Below are 20,995 nucleotides of genomic sequence, written 5' to 3' on the forward strand. Positions count from 1 at the left end.
AGATTGATATGCAAAGCAGCGGAGTCGAGCAGAGCTTTCTCGTATCCCATCTGAATTTTCCGTTGACAGTTTGAAAAGTTTTGTGCCATCATTCCTAAACTCGGAAAATGCCACCATAGGCATATTAAATTTCAATTAAAATGCCAAAACGAAATGCTAATGGCCAGTTGATATGCAACTAATTTGCAATTTTATTTTATGATCAACTGTTTTTATTCCCCCTATAATTTATCAATTTGCTTATCGTATGGGGACCATTCCATTTGATGGGCATTTCGTCCGGATAATTTACTTATTGCATTTTAGAATGTCCTGATTGGCAAAAGGATTTTGCACGTTTTATATTATCATATCGTGTTATGATAACAGCAGAGTGAGAGCGGAATTCGATTAAATAATTTATTTAAGTGAATAGATTCATAGAATTTCTGAAAATTTAACGCAGTATTTCACAAAACAATACATGAAAACTTAAGAATATGCATTTATATTAAAGTTTTCGGAATACCACTTAAGTATAAATATATTAAATATTTTAAAACTAGATATACATTTGAGAAAGTATTCTTCAATGCTTGCAAAGGGTTTAAAAAATGTCATTAAAGTTATATCAAAATGTTGGTTATAAACGGCAATAATTGTTTAATTCTTCTGTAAGAAAATGTACTTTAATTTCCACGCCCTTATGCCTGCCACTTCCATGGCTGGAGTTTTTCCCTTTTTATTTGACCATCACCACGTACAATGGCCCATTCGGAATCATTGGAAGAGCTCCACTTTCGGGCTTACTAAATTCAAATCCTCGCACCTAAGAACCCCCCTCAAATGTTCCTTCACCTTGGGATCCTTAATTGAATTCGTGTAATTCGTCCGGCAACTCTGCTTTTCGCTTTTCCGCTTTTCCTTTCCTTATCCTCGTCTGGCGCTTTTCGTTTAATGAGGACTGACAGGCGACAAGCGTAATTAAATTTTATTTTACTCTTACATGCAAATTCTATGGGAGTTCTTTTTTAGTCACGTCGCTTTGTCTTCTACCCGGTCTTGATTTGATTTTCCGGGGTGGTATTATCTTAGTCAATCTCCATTTTGGGGTAGACTTGGGTGTAATTTATGAGCTGACCAGCGGGTGGTGCGAAAGTGTGGCTCGCAATTGCCCAACTTAAATTTTCACCACCCAAATTACTCCGAATTGAATTTGGCACACAAAAGCCTATTGATTTCACCCACCACATTAAGCATACGCCGTGTATGCGATATCGTTGAGCTTCTGTTGCTGACAATGATGGAAATGCAAGTCTGTCGCTGGCAATGACATATTAGACTCATTTGCACATTTTACGTACACAGATACGACTCTGCTCCAATATGGGGACTATTTTTTATCCACTTCTTGACTAAAGCAATTTGTATGCAAAATAGTTGTAAACAATTTCCCATTCTGCCTGGGATGGAGAAAAAAGTCTAGTGCATTGACGAGACAGCCCTTTTGCTGATAAAATACGATGCACATAGCTGAAATGCTCAGAAAGTGGGTCACTCTATATTGTTATTTTAAAGGGTGCATTGTACTTAACAACAAATACAATTAGGTATTATTTTTTGACCTGGAATATATGTATGTAAATGGCCAAACTTAATTATGATGAGTGAATTTTTTCTGCCAGCTATCACCGTCTCAATTGACATAGAAATCCGTTTGCATTTCTCTTTCAACGGATTCATCAGTACACAACATACTTAGTTAGGTTCCAGCCACAGGAAAGAGACAGACACAAGTGGAGAGAAAGAGAGGGAGTTCTGGGTGAGTGCGCTGAACAAGTCGGCAAATTCTTTTAATTAGCCCATTGCCTTTTATAGGCCAAAGCGACTGCATTTGCTTAGATCTCGAGGGGGCGGCCGAAGGCTAAAAGGGGCGGGGCAGCAGTTTGTAAAGAAAATACTATTTGTTTGAGCTGCTTTAATTAGTTAAGTCGGCACAACTTGAGCCGCTCGAACGGCTTTATAGAGTATACTCTAAAATAAAGACTTCTGAACAAGCGACTTGGTTGATTTATATAATACAGTAAATGATTCAGCTGCTGGTAAAATTATAACATGATAACAAATGTTGCCTAAGAAGGAACGAGTTTTCTGATCACTTAAAATACATGCACATATGTAAAACTATTTGATGTACTTATTTATCTCTGCAGTGAGTACCAAATTCGACTTGAAAATAGTGCATTTTCTGTAAACTAATTACATTCTCAACTGACTATGCCATTTAGTTAAGGCTGACGCCATCGACGACGAGATTGATTTGCTCTCAACGCGCCAATAAATGTTAATCAAGAAGGCAAAACTGTGTCGCACTGCAGTTGCTCCAGATCCTATATACACAAATGTATACCCATATCTACATATAGATTGGTATACATACTTTCCCCTTTATAAATATTCGCCCCCAGATCCATTATCAATCATTGGACTATCTGAAGTCTGCTAGTCAGCAATAAATTGTCAAGTACATAATACTTATAATTTATTTTGCATATAAAAAGGGAAATAAAAAATTCAAATTGCATATGAGCTGCTGATACCACTCTCCCCCCTTCCAGCGCACCACTTCTTTTGTACAAAAACCGAGGCCCCCACTCCCCTCGTAATCGCACTTAGATTTATGGCAAAGTCAGTCGAGCAATTTGCGTGGGTAAACATGCACTAAAACTCAATTTAGAGGCGGATACAAGTACAATTTGATATATCTATCTATACTATATACGCGTATCTGGCGAATACATCTATGCACAGTTCTTGCAAATTGTATGCTGACACAGCATTGGGCAGGCGCCCAATTTAATGCGATTTAAGCAAGAGCAGCGCAAATTGAGCGAGCCACTTGAATGAATGAATGAATGATGGACCCAGTGCATGGGTGACTTGTCGGACAATACACCAATGTGCTCTTAGTTGACTAGGGAATATTTGATACCCTATACAAATTAACACTTACAATCATACATACAATTAGTTTAGAATTAGATATGCTTATTTTTATGGCTCGTAAGGGACATACCCCTATAGATATAACGAATGATTGGCACATAAAAGCGAAGTATTCTGGAATATCCTTATCACCCTACATAAACCACAAGTTACTGCCGCAATGGCAATGATATCGATTTAAGGCTGGCGAGGTCTTGCCAATCTTATTTGGGCCTGCCTCACATTATTAAATTACAAACACTCACGAATCTGGTGACTTGTAGGCATCTCTTTCCCGCATTAAGCACCGCTCTCTTTCTCTTTTAAGGAGCACTCCCTTTCGCCTCCACCAATTAATCCCAACTGGATTTGGCATAAAGATAAAATGACGACCAGCACAGTGAAGCTCTCGACTGCCGCTGCTGCTGCTCGAGGGCAATATTCCAATCCCCAGCGAACAGCCATCAAGCGCCTCTCGCTTTTCCCCACCCCCAGATTTCCTCGCTTGACAATTTTCCAGCGCGTGGCGAAGTGGTTTTCCTCCCCACACGCCGCCCACCACTTGATACTAGCAGATAAGTCATTTTTATGTGACACTTTGCCTTAAATATTTCACATTTTTTGTGACCATTTCTGTTTTTTTCTTCTTTTTTGTTGGGCGCCATTATGTAACTAAGCCCCCATCTCTCCATCCCCCCATAGATGTTTGGGCAATGACACTATTGTGTATTATAATGGCTACTGCGCCTTTAATGGCTGACGATTCTGAGGCACTGATATGCCCAAGATGGCCCCCAATGACCTTCACAGCCAGGGGGAGGGGCTTGGCACCCCGAAAAGCTGAATTTTGTCAAAGGAAACCTGAAAAGAAGGTGAAATAATATCATAGTTGCCCTGCGTCAACGTTAGTTTGCGATAATCTTGAGCTTTGCTGCTAATGCAGTGGTTCCGAAGTAGGTCACTCTGAGCAGGTGAATCAAACAAAGTCACCTTAATCCCTGGGTTTTCGGATCTAGTGCGATGTTAAATGATGAAAATGGGTTCAGGATTTCAATGTGCAATGAAGTGTATCCGTAGTTAAATTACGGCTTTAGTTGATCTGCTTTATGTGAACATTCACTCAAACGATTGTGTTACCATGCCTTTTTGGGCATTTAAATATTTAGATGTTAAAGAAAGGAGTTAACAAACATTTATAGTTATTTACAGAAAACCATTTGGTCAGCTGGAAACCGAATATTTTCCAGTCCCATAAATGTAATGCTCCGCCAAACAATAAATCCGTTAAGTGATACTTTAAATCTAGCTATAAAAATCAATTTTATTCAATCATATCTTCCCATAACCTTGAATTTTAAAAATTAATTCAATAGCCCAGCATTCTATTCAATTCCCCTCATAAACTCCCAAAGAGCTCCAATAATTTCCGTCGCCTACTTTGACAACTCTTTTTACGGCGTTAATAATACCAAGACCCCCGTTGCTTTAAACACCCAACGAGCGTTTCCATTTCAAGTTAATAATATTGCGTTCCGCCGTCGAATCGAGAGAAAAAAGCCTCTTAAGAAATTATCGACCATATTTTGCCCACGCAAATGAGAATTTCGAACGAGGCATGACAAAGTTGAGCCGCTGTCAATTGATCTGCCTCGAATCGGTGAAATCCCCACCGCACTTCCCCCCATTTCCGAGCAGACTCAGCCCATTGTAACTGGAGACCGCTGTTGAGAAGGCGTTGAAATTGAAATTGTAGAACGACGAGGTCACCACCTCGCCCCATCCGAATGGCTCCATCCCACCTGGCCAAAACCAAAACGTGAGCGGTACGCAGAGCTGGGGCTTAAAGGCAAAGTACCCACCTCATGGTAATGTAAACACGGCCCGAAAGGTGTGTGTACATAATGCGTAAAAATAATAACGCAACAATAACAGAAGAGCACAATTTGTGTTGGCTCTTTCAATTTCTGAATTGTCCAATCAAATTTTCTGGTCAGAAAGGGGATCTCGAGTGTCGCCGTGTTCGGGGCTTATAATTAAGCCAAAGCTGTTGAAATGTGCCCACACCATCCTCTCGATTCAATTAAATTTTCCAGCCGGCCACAAAATAAATGACTTTATTTTCCCCAATTTCGGTTTAGGTGCGAACGCCACAAAAAGCTGAAAAACCAGTCGGCCAACTGCACACCCAACTTTGGCCAGAACGTGTCGGCTCTATTAAACAGCAAACAAGTTGCAAAAATTGCCCAAATCCATCGCCGGCCTGCAATCAAATGTGCAAACTGTGGCAAGTGGCAAGTGGCAAACGATCTGGTGACAAATGAGATGGACTGGCCCACTATTTTGGCGCTGATGACCCACTTGCTCTGCGTTTGGTCACGCCACTTGCCCAAGGAAACACTTCCAGTTGTAAGTGTGTCTCCCGCACCGCCGTTTCTGAGATGGATGGATATCTGAATGGTGGAGTGGGTTCGTGGAGATAGATTTGTCGTCGAGTGAAGAAGTATTGCCTCATAGCAGGCAAAAACTATGAAATACGTGTTAAGAACGATGGACGATATAACATATTAAATAACTTCATACCATGGTCTCATATTACATTAAATTACATGTTTTAAAGCACTGTGGATTAAAGAAATTGCAATTTAAAAATATACATGTAGTATTTATTTATTATTATTAATGAAATACTCTTGTATTGAGACCACCAATAACTTCGTTTAATTCTGGTAATACAGCTTGCTTAAGTAATTTGATAATATTTTATAAATTTCTCAACCTAAATGCCACAACAGCTCAATAAAGCACTTCAATTTAATTGCTGTAAGCAGCATTCTACACAAAGAAATAAAGTAAGACTTTGTCGGGAGCTTACTAGCTCGTGAACAAGTTTCGAAATATCTTTAATTACATATTGTTATTGTTTTTATTAAATTTGCATTTTGTTGTCGTTGACCAAGCTCAAGTGTCTCAGTGACAGGCCACTTGAAAAATGGAAAACACATTTTGCTTATTTTACATATGCAAATACATTTCCAACGCCCTTCATCGTGCTTTTCAGAAACTCAAGCCCTGGTATTATGGCACTCTGTTTTCATATTTTGCCTTTTAAATTTTAATTGCATTTGTTGTTGTTTGTCCAACGCTTTTTGATTCTTAACAACATAATAAATAAATAAATCCCCAAGCAATGTGCCCGTCACATGCACTCGACCGAAGTGAAATTTATGCATATTTTCCGCAAATACCACTTTCAACAAAAATTGTCAGGCTTTTGAGCCCTGAATAAAGCCATTCGCCCCCGAAGCCCGTTTAAGGGCCTGTTAATCAAACTAATTTGGGCGGCTGCTGTCGCTCCTATTGCCTATTATGCTAATCACATTAGTAACCGCAATGGAGGGGGCAGTCTCTATCGGCTGACAGACATGGCTGTCATTTTCATAATTGGCCAAAAAACCATCGCAGAACCACACAACTATTAGCCTGCCACCAAATTTCGCACACTGATGGACAGAGTGACGCGCGGGTATTCGTGAAAAGGTTTTTGCGAAAGCAATATTCGCGATTTTCAACTTTATGGAACAATGTGAAGACAAACCAAACAACACTTAATGAACCCACGCGAATTTAAAAAATAATTAATTCATTTATAAACAAGTTAATTTAATGTACGCAAGAAGTACGTGCTTTCTGGAATCTCTGCCAACACAATGAATTAACCCTTCAAATAAAATAAATCAAATGATTGTGGCAGATAAAAGGGCCACAACATAAAGTTAAGCATGGTATACGATTGCTTATTCTCAAAAAATGCTTTTATATCCTTTTCTGAACCACTTGAGCCGGGATGTTAAAACCAATGTCCCCGTGTACCCAAGATACTCATGGTCGTTCGTATCTCTGGTTCGTTACCAAAATGGCGCCGTTATTAAAATTTAACGCAGCAAGAGCGTAAAATTGCCACATTTATGTCCTGCAATGTCCTTCCTCTCGACCCCGCCCTTCACCACCATCCTCAACTGCTGTTGTGCGTACATTAAAAGTTTTAAAATATACACAAATTGACTTTTGATGTTTCGCGGTTGATTTTCCGTACGTTTTTGTTGCTGCTGCTGCAATGTTATAAATGGTGCGTAAAAAGTTTATTAAATTTTAAAGTTTCCCCTCGAAGTGTGTGTGCGAGTGTGTAAGTGGAATTTCCATAAAATAATTTTTCAATTACGCAGGCAGTTACGAAAGCAGACAAACGCTTTATATTTCAACTAGTTTGCCACTTGGCACCGGCTGTTGGAACACATGAACTTATACGGTATGAGATAGCCAGGAGGAGTTACTAAAAGCTATGTTTATGATCCAAGACACATGGATACCCTTTAAGGAAGAATTCCCTGATACTTCACTTATTTAAGGTGAATATAACGAAAGACATTTAGTGTACAGACTTAGGGATTCGAAATGCTTGAGATATACTTCAAGGAACTTATTTTTAATCAAACTGAATTTAAATAAAGCAATGGATAAAAGTATGACCATCTTTGAATGCAAATTAAAAAATTCTTATATATGGCATAATCTTGCGTTTGTACGATTGTTAACTACCAAAATTATTAATAGACAGGCTTACAGATATATAAACTCGTTTAAATTATTAACTTTGCAAGCAATATTCGTGACAAATATGTTTGTCCTTCTTTAAAAGCGAAGCGAAATAGTTTCGTCAATAGTATGCCTTTAAAGCTAACTAAAATTCCAATTTAAAAGGGTATAAAACGGAGATGGTGATGGCGTCGTGTAATGAAGTTTTAAATGAAGTGCGACAACAAACCGAGCAGCAGCAACAGCCGCCACACAACCAAACAACCAAACAGCCAAAGGAGTCGCACACTAGCCGTGCTGAAAGAACCACTGCGGCGCGACATTTTGCGGCAATAACGTTGATGATGGTGCCGCCAAAACTGTGGGGCGGCGATGGCAAAGGGGGCGTGGCCCGGCCAAACACACACATGGGGCAACATGGCAACCTCCGACTGACTATTGCAATAATTTGGCAGCAAGTGTCGCCCCGCAGAGCGAATAAACCAACTCCGAGCTCCAACTGCATATGCCTCTGCGCATTTTCCTCTTCCCAGATCTGTTTCCATTTTTTTTTTTTGTATTTTTGAATTGCCAAAAGCCTGCACTTCCCCGGGCACCAAGTTGATGGTGTGAGTTAGTTCCTTTTGTGCCGAGTTCGGTGTTCAACGAGATGTCAACGTTGCTACTTCATATTGTGTTGCTACCAACTGTGCCTTCTACTCGGCCAAAAGGGAAATTGTATTATGACAGACCAGCCGGCTACTCAAATGCTCCATGAACCTCCAGTTATAAAGGATACGTAGAATTTTCAAATGCTCGAAGATTTATTCGTTTTCAAGTCAGGGGGAGTAGGCATTTAAAGCAGTTTTATTAAAAAATGTACTTGGAGAAAAGATATGAAAAAATGCCCTACAGATCCTAAGAATCCAAGATTCGGAACAAATTTTAAGTAAATATACTATATGGATTGCCAGTGATCTTTGGCTCATTCTAAGTCGCTCCTCTTCTTCAAATAGCTTTTTGTATGGCTACAATTACTGCCCACATTTGTATACCCTTGCGAAGGGTATTATAATTTGTAACACTTGCATGTCAGCGGAGTACTTAATGCCTTCCCCTCGATTGCACTTCTCTTTTGGGGACTTCAAGCCAGCTGCTGTTGTTAATTGTGAATATCAATCAGAGGCTGAGACTAATAGAGGGCCATAAAACAAATACCCAGCACCCGTTGCACATCGGCTAAAAAGGCGAATTCGTCACACAATTTTGAATAATTCGCTTCACGCTTCTTGATTAACAGAAAGCAGTCTTCGGAATATACAAATGAGCGGAGTTGAAGATGATAAAGAGCGATCAAAACAGTTTAAAGAGCCATCAAACGGCGACTTTGTGTCTTATGCAAGTCACCAGCGCCATTTGCATAAATAATAAGGGCAGCCCTCGAATGTCTATTTGTCGTCTAACACTCACCAGCGGCACCTTTTTGATCTCCAAGCGCCAATTTGGTTTTTATTCGAGGCTTTTTGTTTTTGTTTTGCGTCTGGCAGCGAAATTCCAATCAAGTTTCCAGCTATCAAAGGGAAAATGCCGACAACGACGCTGTAAAAATTTGTGTCTATTTTGTTTCCATGAAAACTTTTCGCCAAGCCAGAAAGATAAGCAAAATAGTTGGCAACACCGAGCGAGCGGGCGGTAATAAATACTTGGCCCAAAAGTTCCTCCTCGTTGCCTCTTGGCACCTGAACACAAGAACAGCACATAGGGTATAAAATAAATAATAATTACCCAACTGCAGTTACACTGATTTGTTGCCCGCGAAAGGTTATCAAAATTTATGCGGCAAAGTTTTTGGGTTTTCTAGGAGCTACTGCTACTGCTTCTTCTACCACTACCAGTGCCATCAGGCATTTCATAACTCACATTAATGCTTATTAATTTTTATTGCTATTATTTGTGGCCCATTATTAATTATCTATTTGGTATTTTTATTGCCCCGAGACTGAAAAGGTGCCAACGAAATGAATTCGTTTTATTAAAAGATCGTTGTTGTGGTTTTTTGGCTTCTTGTGGTTCAGGTTTCGTATGCAAATGGGAATTACTGAGAAGTTATAGAGCATTCGTTTAGGAATTTGCATTTTAATTTTCATCTTTACGTAAATGGCTTGGCGTAAGAGTCTCAAATCTGTTTAACAACTGCTTAAGATGTTTAATTCAAATAAGGAAGGCTTATTTTAGATAATTATTAAAATCGAATTAAAATTTGTCACTAAATGAAGTCTTACTGGACGTATCATGCAAATATGGAAGGCTTATCATTCAATAAGTACCAATAAAAATATTACTCTTTGTGTATAATATTCTAGGATTTCGAAATGGTGCTATGATGCATTTAGGATCAGATAACTCAAGTTAATTAATTGTACGATTAAATCTTAATCTGTGCTACGCGTTTTCCTTAGATTATCTTATCCATCATTTCAGCTTGATAAGCTCCTCATTGATTGCGAATCCCCTCATCCATCAACCGAAAAAAATGACTAAAATTAATTAAACTAAAAGCGAGGCAATGCTAATCACTTAATTACTTTTTCAATCGCCAGATGTTTTTGCCCATCTCAACTCCCCTATTTTGTTGCCACTTCTCCGATGCTTCGTACATATTTATAATTTCAAATTAAACTTGGGCGAGAAGTGCACAAATACGGTGATCCATTGGGCCAGGGAAATCCAATCAATCAAAGACGACAGAGCGGCTCCCTGGACCCTGGGAGTCCCTGGACTTTGGATTCCAATGTCCATCCCCTACTTTAGTTTAAGCTGCCCGCTTGATTACCGTTCAAAATTGATTGATTAAATGCCGTTGTCAACCGTTCTCGGGCGATTCTCCTCCTCCTCTGGCAAAACTGTCAGCGCTTTTGTCAACCGACTGCGGGTGAATCCCCCAGGGCTTGCAGCTGGATCCAGGATGCCCCATGACAGCCACTGCCTCCAGGAAGACAAAAACCGAAAACCGATACCGATACCCAAACCGAAACCGAAACCCAGGAAGACGAAGACGAACGAAAAAACACATGCTCGCATTTTAATTTAATTACTTACAGCATCCGAGCTGCGAAAGGAGCCAACGCGAAGACACATTTACTCCTACATCCGCTTAATTGATTAATAAAGATTGTCAACCGAACTGCTTCGGCGGGAACGAATGGCGTTCACACGTCATGGGTTGGGTTGACAAGGGTTCCCTAGCTCCCAGATGGGTGTCAGATGTAGGACCACGCAATACGGGGATCTTTGCCCGCTTTTTGGGGTTGATAATGAGCGGATCGGAGTGTAATAATTATGGTGCTCAAGGAGGTCCCACAATCGCAGGGCGCTTGCATTGGCTTAAGTCACTTTTGGGGACTAAATTGGGGTTGTAAGTTAAGCAAAGCAGGAAGAAATTCGAAAATTAAATATGATATGATGGGGGTAATTTTGGATCCAACATGCAAGGCGTCAAATATTGTTTTGAGGAAAAAGTTTGAAAAATAAATGGTTGTTATACATATATGTTAATTAAAATTCCCTTAACAGTTTTGAAACTGTGGCAAAACGAATGTTTATTTTACTTTTTGAACTACTTGATGAAGCAAGTAAAATTCTGTATGCAAGTGGGGCTCATAAACATTACTATTCTCACTTCCAATATGCCAACCCATAAATAAGGGACAATAAATTGAAATATCGACAGTTCTGTCGTCCGACCAGGGTTGCCACACTATCGCGGGGATCCAGCCATTGCCCAGAACCTCTGTCAACTCGCAGTTCAGATCCCGAGTGGCCATCGTCACCATCGTAAATCTCAACTAACTGTCAACCAAGCGAGTTCTATGGCACAATTCAATGAGTGCCTCTTCATAAATCTAGACAACCCATATCACTCTTGCCCAACTTTCGTGGCACTTTTTCGAGACTTATCAGAACAAGCCGCCTTGTGACCCCTTAATTGTCTTTAATTTAGTGTACAACTGAAATTACAAAATCACCTGAAAACTAAATTGTACTGCACACAAAAGCGAATCAGATTACCTTAGTTTCAGAAGAGAGCCCAAAGAGGAGATAAGCGAGAGGTCCCACAAATTGAATCTAATCGTGCGACTATCTAGGTGTAATTACAATTAACGTGGAGGGGGGAAAAATCGGGGAAAAGCATTCGGACGAAGATAATGAAATAATTTTTTGTGCGTGGCAGGTTCAATGCGAATGTGTGTGTGTGTCGGTGGGCGTTTTTCTGTGTGCGTGTGTAAGTGAGGGCCAGTTGGAGGGGGTGGTGTGTGTGATGGGTGGTAACGCTTAATGTTGGTTAGCCCCAAAAACAGTTTCCACTTTCGGGTAGGTAATCAATCATTGTCAATGCCCTGTCAATGCTGCGGCCTGCGAGCCGCAGGGGTTGGATGGATGGATAGGTGGATCGGTGGAGCGACGGATAGATGAGATGCCCAGGGGAAACTTGCATTACTATAAGTGCACTGGAATAAAATAGCGAAGAGTCTAGGATATACCTTTTAAAGTATTGGAATAAACCGTAAAAGTCTGCAAACAGCAAAAAGTATGTTTTGGATTCGCCTATTATAATTAATTGAAAGCCAACACCATTGATTTAAACGATAGTAAAATACATCATTTTATATAATTTCCGAGAAAATTTGAGTAGTGTTTCAGAACAATTTATGCGCAGTGCCCTGAAGTAAAATTAAGGGTGTTTGATTAGCAGAAAGTGTGTGAGCCTTGACAGTCTCAAATATTTGACTATTTCTTGGCAGACAAAGGGGAATGTTGCCGCCGCCGCGTATAAAAATCCCTTAAAATTAACACCAGAAATAGGTCACCGATGCATGAAAACTAATAAAAATCAAAGCCAAATCAAATTAAATAAACAGCTAAACAACAAACAATACAAGCCAAACCAGAGCTGAAAAAACAGGAAAATAGAATGCGAATGGCAACAATAAAGCAGGGCAATTACAGCAACAACAAACAGACGATAAAAGCGGAGAAAGGACCTCGAGATGAGTAGAAAATTTAAGGCAGCCGAGGGCCTAAGATAAATTTTCCAAGGCAGACACAATGAAAATTACGGCAACACGAGGAAAAGTCAAAGGCTCGGGCTGAAAAGGAAAGCCGAAGGAATGGAAAAAAGTAGCGGAAGGAAATGCCATTATGACGTAAATGTGCTAAAATAAAACAACATGGCGGACAGGACAACCCGAGCAACAACAACAGCCACAACAACAGCGAAGCGTGTCGAAAGCTATACGAGTATGTGTGTGTGAGCGTGTGTGCGGGTGATTGTGTGTGAGTGTGCGTATTTTGTGGGGCTAATGTCAAAGTCAATCTTAGGAAAAACGCGTAGCGCATAAACATACAACAAAAGTGGAGAGTACAACGGCAAAAGGCAGTAGCAGTTAACCAAAAAAATAAAGGCAAGAAGGAAAGCAGCAGAAGGAAAGCAGCAAAAGCAACCCCCAATTTTGAACGCGGGGGGCTTTCGCCGGAAAAACCCAACGCAAGCCGGAACCCCTCAAACGACAACTCGATTTTTCTTCTGGCACAAGAAAAATTGCCGAAATTAAAGCAAAAAGAAAAACAATTTTCTCTTCTTTCGCCTCTCTTTTCGCCCCATTGTAAGGGTTAGAAAATCTTTGGAGACCAAACTTCCGCACAAGAAAAATTGTTTAAAATGCGAAATGAAGATGAAAATGTTAAACACGTTTTGGAATTGTTTTTCCTCTGTTCTTTATTTTTGGCTCGTGTCAGTTTGTGTGATTTGTCTAGGTGCAAAGGTGAAGAGAATAGGAAATATGGCAACAGGAGAGAGAAAAACTAACAAACAAAAGTTGAGGAAAAAGTTGAAATGTTCTTTGGCGGAAAAGTTGCAAAGGCTGCAGGTGGGGCTAAGGTGAGAATTTTAATCAGAAAGTGCTGGGGATTTTTGGCGTTCTACGAACAGTTAAATATAAAATGACTCGTTTTTTTAGGCTCCTTTAGCTAAAGTTTCATGAATTTTAACTAATGTTCATGTACTTATTCAAATTAACTTAGATGGTTTTAAGTCATTTATTTCAGAAGTATTGTCAGTTTTCCTAATAAGTTTCTTAGAAGCAAGGTTGCAATTTGGACACCAGAAATACCCTAATAAACATTTCATTTCTAACATGTCTGCAACACTATTCCAATAATTCGACTTAAATAGACCAGGTTTTCAGAACATATTTAGTATAGTGCCGAATGAAAGTCTCTGTCCTGAGCTCAATTCAAAATAACAACAAAGCGGCTTACCCCTTTTGCCAAGGTTATGGCAAATAACAACAACGCAGCACTAGAGCAAAGTCTGCAGCGTCTACGCTCGCTTTGTCTGATTTTCCCCACTTTTCCCCCGGCTTACCTCATTTTCCAGAGACTCTCTTCGCTCTCTGGACGCGCTCTCAGTGCCGTCGCGCTCTTCCCGCAGGATTTTCCCTTTTTTTATATACACGTATATTCTGCAGTCGACACTTTGGGGGTGGTTAGATAAAATGTGGAAATTGTTGAAAATGCCGCCCGCCTCTCGGGCAGCCGATGGTGCTGCATCGTTATGTGGGAAAACCCGGGTCGACGGACTTGGATGCCTGGCCGTTTGGGGGTGGTTGGTGGGTGGAATGGAATGGAAGGTGCGACTGCGACAGACGAAGGACGTCAGGGACAGACGACGGCGGCAACTGTTTTCACTCCATGTCCTTGCCTCCGTCTTCTGCTCCTCCGCCTGCTGCTGCTCCTGCTTCTTCTGCTGGCAGGCAGTTTTTAAGAATTTTCTTCCTCATTTTTCGCTTACACGGGAACATACGGTTTCAGAAGCCTAAAATATCTACATTTTCTTAAAATGGAGCCACTTCTACCAGTCAGTCATAGTCATTAAATTAGTTTGGCTTGTCTTAGAGACATCAATCCACTAAATAATTGAAATATATATAAATGTAACCAAGAGATGTTTACTGCAATCAATTTAGCAATCACGATCAGCATTTTTATAATTTATTGAGTTAGAGGTTTTAAAATTTTAATAAAATGGCAATTTTGTCAATTACTCAAAGATAGAGCTTTGACAAGGCATTTTGATGTACATATCTACCACTCTTATTCGCTTAAGATATAATTTTTTTCTTCAGTACACTTGCTAGCCGTTCTCCCCGATTTCCTTTTTTTTGGGGAAAACTTGGAAAAAATAACAACAATTTTGCCACTCATAAAAAAGGCAAGAGGCGAAGATGACGGTGGTGCGGGGAAGGCCCTGATCGGGGAGGGGGTGAGGCGGAAAAGAGGAAGTAGGAAATTTGAACTTGGGCTTGTGATGTATGTCCGATGTCTGTGGAGACCCAAAAACTGCCAATGCGGCCGACCACTGCGGCAGAGTTTTCCCTGGTCGAAATGAAAATGGCAGACGAGGACGTTAAGCGATGGATGGGCAGTTGCCACCGGGTGGGTTGACCTCTCACCCCTCCCCATTCGCCCCTCGACCATCCAGCAAGCTGGTGAAAGTTGCCCTTGAATGGTGTTTTCTGGATTATGCCCTGTTCCGCCTGCTCCCCCGACTTCCCAGTCCCCGTCGTCTAGGCTTTTCCCTCGCGCTCTCTCTGTGCGAGTCCATTTTCCTGCCTTTTCCTGCATTTCCAATTGAGTTTTGGGTCCGGTGTTTGAGAGCAAATTGAAGTCGATAAACAGAAGTCCAGGAAAAGCTATAGGCAATCAACATATGAAAATAACAACACCAAGCTGTGAAGCAGACTTGTGCTCGAAACACTTGATGGAGAAAGTCCAGTCTTGTGTGGGTGCAAAAACATTATCGTTCATAAGATTTGCAATCTTTCAGGTCCTTCGGATGTACATACATTTCTCGAGGGCTTTTGCGAATATGAATGTTATTCTATACAGTAGAAAGTAATCACAATGCAATAATATTTGTAGTATTATTAGGGCTTATCGCTTTGCAATCTAATTTATTCACTATTCCCTTTTACTAATATAAAAGGTATATTTTATACCTTAAAAGAAACATTTCATTGTTTAATTGGGTTTTAAAACTCACCTCCAAAAATAGTTCCTTTGATGTTCTGTTGGACAATGTAATTGGTATATTTGGTTTTTAGTGGCCTGTAAAATTGCAATTTCACTTGGGTTTATGTATTTCTATATTTATCGGTTTCGGATCGTATACGTTTGCATTAGCACGGCGCGGAACGGAATGGTTGCATTTTCGTAATTTTTATTGGCTTTTGCTACATCAGATTGCTGATTATTTTGGCTGCAGGGATCCGCTTGATTTGACGAACCTAGAAAAGACATTGCCAATTAATTGTTGATCACGTGCAAGTGGCGAAAACAGCTATTAAATAGAAAACAAAGGACTTGCAGAGGGCACCCAAAACGCAGACGTGTTGTTTGCAACACAGCCGACAGGTGTGAGGGAAAAGGTGTAACCCAGGCAACAACAACTAAATCAAATCGCAGGAAAATGCCTGCATTTTCCCACTCTTCCCCTTCTGCCACCCATCCATCGCTTGGCTGGATCTCAATGGGCTCTGGGGCAAATATTTTAAATGCGCAGATTTTTGGCATGTTTTAGTGGCAGTTCACGTTTTGAATTGTTGCCATGCCCCACGGAAACGGTCCAACGCTCGTTTCACTGACAATTTAATACAAAAAATGCCAAACATTTTCACAAAATAAAAGGACCAGCACAAAAAGCCAACGTGGAAAAGTTTGGCAGTCGTAAAGCGTGTGTTAACCCTTTAAAATGCCCAAAAATATATGTGTTTGAACGTGTAAGCTGGGACATGATAAAAAAAGTAGCTTGGAGCGGAATTGTAGGTTCCTTTTTTATGAATGTGCTTTGCGAAGATTTAAATGAGATACCAGTGGGTGCACGGAATAGTGCAAATGCCATTTGCATTAATGAAATAGAAATATTTAATATTTTCAATCAGAAGGAAGCAAAGGGAAACTACTATGGTAAGATGTAGTTAGGAAAAGTAATCATTGAAGGTTCTATAAAAAGAATTTTTACTATAAAAAAGGAGACATAAATGAATTAAAATTTAACAGATTATTTTATATTACTTATTCAGAATTAAGTTAAAGTTCCAAACCCACACGCAAATATGAATAATATTCTTTGTTTGGCAGTATGTAAACATTTCTGCACTTACTGCTCCGGCATTCCCTTAGCGTTTTGCATAATTTAACACACGGGTTAGGCTGTGACCGCCTGGAAGAGCCACCCCCGGATTTCCCACCCGCTGAGTCTGGAGGTCGGCCCCGCCCCCTTTGCCTGCTAATACCATGCCGCCCCTTTCGACCAGAAGCGATGCGTGTGCTTGCTGCTCCCATTCAAATGCCAGACTAACTCAATTAGAGAGCGCAGACAGAAGTTGAAGTTGAGTGTTACTTTGACTGCTGGCCAACATGCGAGTGCAAGAAAAATATATAAATATTTCGAAACAGTTCAAATTGCTTCTATTTAAAATGTATGGATTTAAGAATATAGTCGTAAAGGCGAAAAAAAAACTTGAAGAGGGGTCTCAATAAACAGACAGCCGGATAAAAGAGTAGGAAACTCGCCAAAAGTATCTAGATACTTTTTGCAGCTAGCTATGAGATACTCTCACAAAAACAGCAGCGAAAGCAACAGCGCTGTCTGGCTTGTAAAGTTGACTCGTAAATGTGCACAGAGGAAAATATACCAATCTTTAATCAAAATGTTCAAAATACAATAACAAAGATAACCCTTTTTAACTATCTCATTGCTTATTTACTTTATTCAACAAATGCAAAATATTTGTCGTTAATTATCTTCATGGGAATTTCTTGGCATTACTGACTATCATTGTTTTTTAATGAGCTTGAACGAACTTTAATTTGAAAATGAAAACACCATTTCCTCCCTGTGGAAAGTGACAATTACTCAGACCCTTACGTTTTTACAAGATTAATATAATAGGAAAGAAGAAATATTTACTCGAACTTATGTACATTTATAAAAGAATTTACCATTCCAAGGAACTTAACATAATTTATATAAAAATCAATAAGTCAAAACCAAAAAACGGTCTTAATCGTTGTTGTAAATAAATATTTTTGTAAAATTACGTATGTTATACCTAAAAAAAATAGGGTATTTAGCCAACATTAGTTTTGTGCGTCTAACATTTAATTTTGTAAAAAGTTTATATTTTAAACAACGAAAACTTAAACTTGATGTATATTCAAAATTTTAACTTATAAGGAGCTGAGTTTTCCTCCCTGTGTGCGAAAAACACAACAGAAAACAAAAATAAAATGCAAACAACGGAAAAGCGAAAAAAAAGAACTTGGCGTCGTCTGAGTTTTAGCTCTCTGTGCTCTTTTTCCTTTTGCAATTGTGTGAGTGTGTGGCTGTTGTTGTTTTCCCATTTTCCCGTAGAAAATGTGAATGATTTTCCTTCACTTTCATCAACAGCTGCGCTCACACAAATGCAAGAAGTACTCTTTTCATTTTTCGATTGTTTTTTGTTTTATTTTAGATACACAAATGAGTTAGCTTCGTATCTTTACCGTTTGGCTGTATTTTTGTTGTGCTGATTTTATATTTGTTGTGCTTTTGTATAAGTTTTTTAATAGTATATTATTGTTCGCTTGTATATTGTATTTGTTTATTGATTTCTCTGATTTATGTTCTTCGCCGGCTTGCTATTTTGCAAATGCCGCCGAAATTGCAATCAATTGCAGTTTTATATCCCAGCTCACACAGAACTCACGCACACTCACACAAACACACACGAATGCGCGACGGCGACTGCGACGCCAACTGCGACTGCGGCGTCGACCGCGCTGCTCCCGCCGAATGTCCGTTAATTAAACGCGCGATTTTTTGTTTGTTTCGGTTTCTACTTATTATCTTTTCATGTGCTTCGCTCTTTTGTTTTTATTCCGCTTTGTTATTGTTATTAACTATGGTTATCTGCCCTCGGCGCTGCCAGCGTCGACTGCGCTGCTTGTCGGAGCTGCTTTTTGGCTTTTTATATTTCCCGTCTGCGGTGTAAGCTTCTACGATTTTCACTATTTTCCTTCTGCCGCGCTGTGTAGGTTTTCCGGTGATTTCCACTTGCTAACTGACTTTCTTCCGACTTTTCCAAACGGCCGGCCGTTTTGTTTTGCAAAATTCGCAGAGAGGGCGAGAGAGATTGAGAAATGCGGGGGTGGAATACAAGAAAAGAGAGAGATGGAATTACGTATGCGCCGGTCCAAAAAGCTCGCGAAACGAGTTGGCAAACGGAACAGCTACGTGAAACGTAAGCTCTGCCCGGAATCACGTAACGTACGGTCGGCACAAAACGTTACTTTTGAAATAGGTGATAATATAAATAATTCTTAAATATAAAATAGATAAAGATATATAGTGTTGCTATTAAATGTATGCAATGCAAATTGCTTGCTATTTTAATACAAAACTAGGTAAAAGTCTACTTGCATTAGCCAATTAAAAAGATAGAATGCTATAGACGAGTTCCCCGACTATCAGATACTCGTTACTCAGTTAGTGCAAAGACTTCTGCTTGTTAGATGCAAGCCGAGTCGGACAGCCGTCCGTCCGATAAATGTTAAGATCAATAAAAACAAAATTACTTTAATATACTTTAGATGATATGCTTAATGTGTAACCATTTTGCGCATCTCCAACTTGAAAAATCCCAATAAATTAACAATATTGATGAACTATCAACAAAAATAAGCGATTACAAATTAGATAATACAATAATTGAGCACATTAAAACATCATTTATTTAGCAATATACACAGATAAATGCTTAAAAAAGGCAATAGCCTTTAGTCTTCAATTAGTCTCCCGCTAGAATGAACGTCGAAAAGCTTTTAACTTTGGTTGACCTGCTTCTGGGGACTGTAATCTTATGCAGTGTTAGTGCAGAGGTCAGTGGTAAGAAACATATAAGTGCTCCTACTTTAACTTATCTACACGTATAGAAAGAAGTTTTTATGAAGAAAATGGAATGCCTTAATTATATGCCAGAATTAGTGAGGAACGTAAGCTGCAATTTAACTCATACTTCCCACCGCAGTGGGTTAATAAATGCAGAGTTCATATTGAACAAAGATGTTGAGTACCTGAAGGGCATTTTCATTTTGACACTGAAAGCAGGCTCCCACGGGACAAACTTTACTACTTTAGACCTAGACTATTGTCAGATGCTGTCAAGTGTTGAAAAAAATTTTATTCTTAAAATGGTTACAACTCAACTTCGTCAAATCTCCAATTTGCCGCTGCAATGTCCGTTGAAAATGGTAAGTATCCTGGTAAAAATTGTATACAACTTATTAATACCGTTTTTAAAAATTGTGTTTTAGAATACACTTTATTATGTAAAGGGATTTACAATTAATTCAAAATTTATACCCAGTTATATGCCGGAATCAAATTTCCTTTCGGATACTCATTTAAACATTAAGGATCGCAAAGCATTTCGGTTCCTTATTGAGGGTCGCTTGTCTACCAGATTCCAGCGAAAATATAATAAACCTAATAGAAATCTATAAAAAACTATACGTCCAATTGGAAAATATAATGAGTCTTCGGAAGTCTTGCAATTTTTATAGAAAATTAAAACTAAGAATAAGTTATTTACTAAAAATAGATTATCCTAACTCAGACTCAAAATTTCTTCAAATCATCGACTACGGTTAATAAAACATTTTTTACCCAAATTAAAATAAGCAAAGCTTTTTTTCGCAAGTCGAAGCTTATATGCCCTTGCAGTAAGTAGAAATTGAAAACAATTGGTGTAAAACCATAATAATAACATTTTATGATAAAAAACGACCAAACTATGATTTCTTTTCCATTAATTAGCTAGTCATATGGCGACTCTACCTATAGCAACTATATAGTATCCCTATTTGGATAAAATGAAATAAAGGAATTTTATATTACTTAAAATTAGTGAATATCGAATTAGAACACATTTTAATCAAAAGCAACGAATTGAACAACGACAACCTTTACCTGAAACCCAAACCAAGAAGCGAGTTGTTAGATTAGTTTTATTGTTCTACAGTAATATTTAAATCAGGAAAACAATCTTATTCGTTCCTTATGTCATATTTTGTAATATTTATGTTTATAAATTAAATAATGTAAAAAATGGGTAATCCCAAGCTTAACGGAAATATCAAAAATTACGATAGCCTGATATTCCGCATAATAATCGATTGTGCTTGAAATCGAAATATGTCTGTGGAACATGAGCCTGCCATCAGGATAATGGATATGAAACAGCCAGCGCGCATGATCCTCTCACACAAAATGCGGCTCTCTCAAGTACACAAAAACAAAAGCCTGGCTAACAGCCCAAAGGGGGTAAGTTCTCGAGAGGGGAGGGGGCTAGGAGCTGTA

General features: G+C 39.2%; 1 protein-coding gene and 1 long non-coding RNA gene across 2 annotated transcripts; one reads left to right on the forward strand and one right to left on the reverse strand.

Annotated features, from left to right (window-relative positions):
- Positions 1 to 15,817: 15,817 nt before the first annotated feature.
- Positions 15,818 to 18,753, reverse strand: LOC113563967. Its single transcript, XR_003407738.1, has 2 exons — positions 18,142 to 18,753; positions 15,818 to 15,881 (listed from the first exon to the last, which is right to left on the reverse strand). It is a non-coding gene; the product is annotated as an uncharacterized LOC113563967 (long non-coding RNA).
- A 685-nt stretch (positions 18,754 to 19,438) lies between these two features.
- On the forward strand, positions 19,439 to 20,316 carry LOC6545253. The gene is made up of 3 exons (XM_001973274.2): positions 19,439 to 19,515; positions 19,570 to 19,887; positions 19,951 to 20,316. Exons 1-3 carry the CDS (start codon positions 19,441 to 19,443, stop codon positions 20,137 to 20,139), a joined length of 582 nt encoding a protein of 193 aa, XP_001973310.1. The 5' UTR covers positions 19,439 to 19,440; the 3' UTR covers positions 20,140 to 20,316.
- Positions 20,317 to 20,995: the final 679 nt, after the last annotated feature.

Source organism: Drosophila erecta, unplaced genomic scaffold (assembly GCF_003286155.1).
Source record: "Drosophila erecta strain 14021-0224.00,06,07 unplaced genomic scaffold, DereRS2 tig00000021-arrow-pilon, whole genome shotgun sequence".
NCBI lineage: Eukaryota > Metazoa > Arthropoda > Insecta > Diptera > Drosophilidae > Drosophila > Drosophila erecta.

Excerpts from the sequence above, each read along its gene's own strand:
- LOC6545253 (XM_001973274.2), top strand. The coding sequence starts at position 19,441 with ATGAACGTCGAAAAGCTTTTAACTTTGGTTGACCTGCTTCTGGGGACT. Across the intron at positions 19,516-19,569 it reads TATGCAGTGTTAGTGCAGAG|AAAGAAGTTTTTATGAAGAA; the intron begins GTCAGTGGTAAG and ends CTACACGTATAG. Across the intron at positions 19,888-19,950 it reads TGCAATGTCCGTTGAAAATG|AATACACTTTATTATGTAAA; the intron begins GTAAGTATCCTG and ends ATTGTGTTTTAG.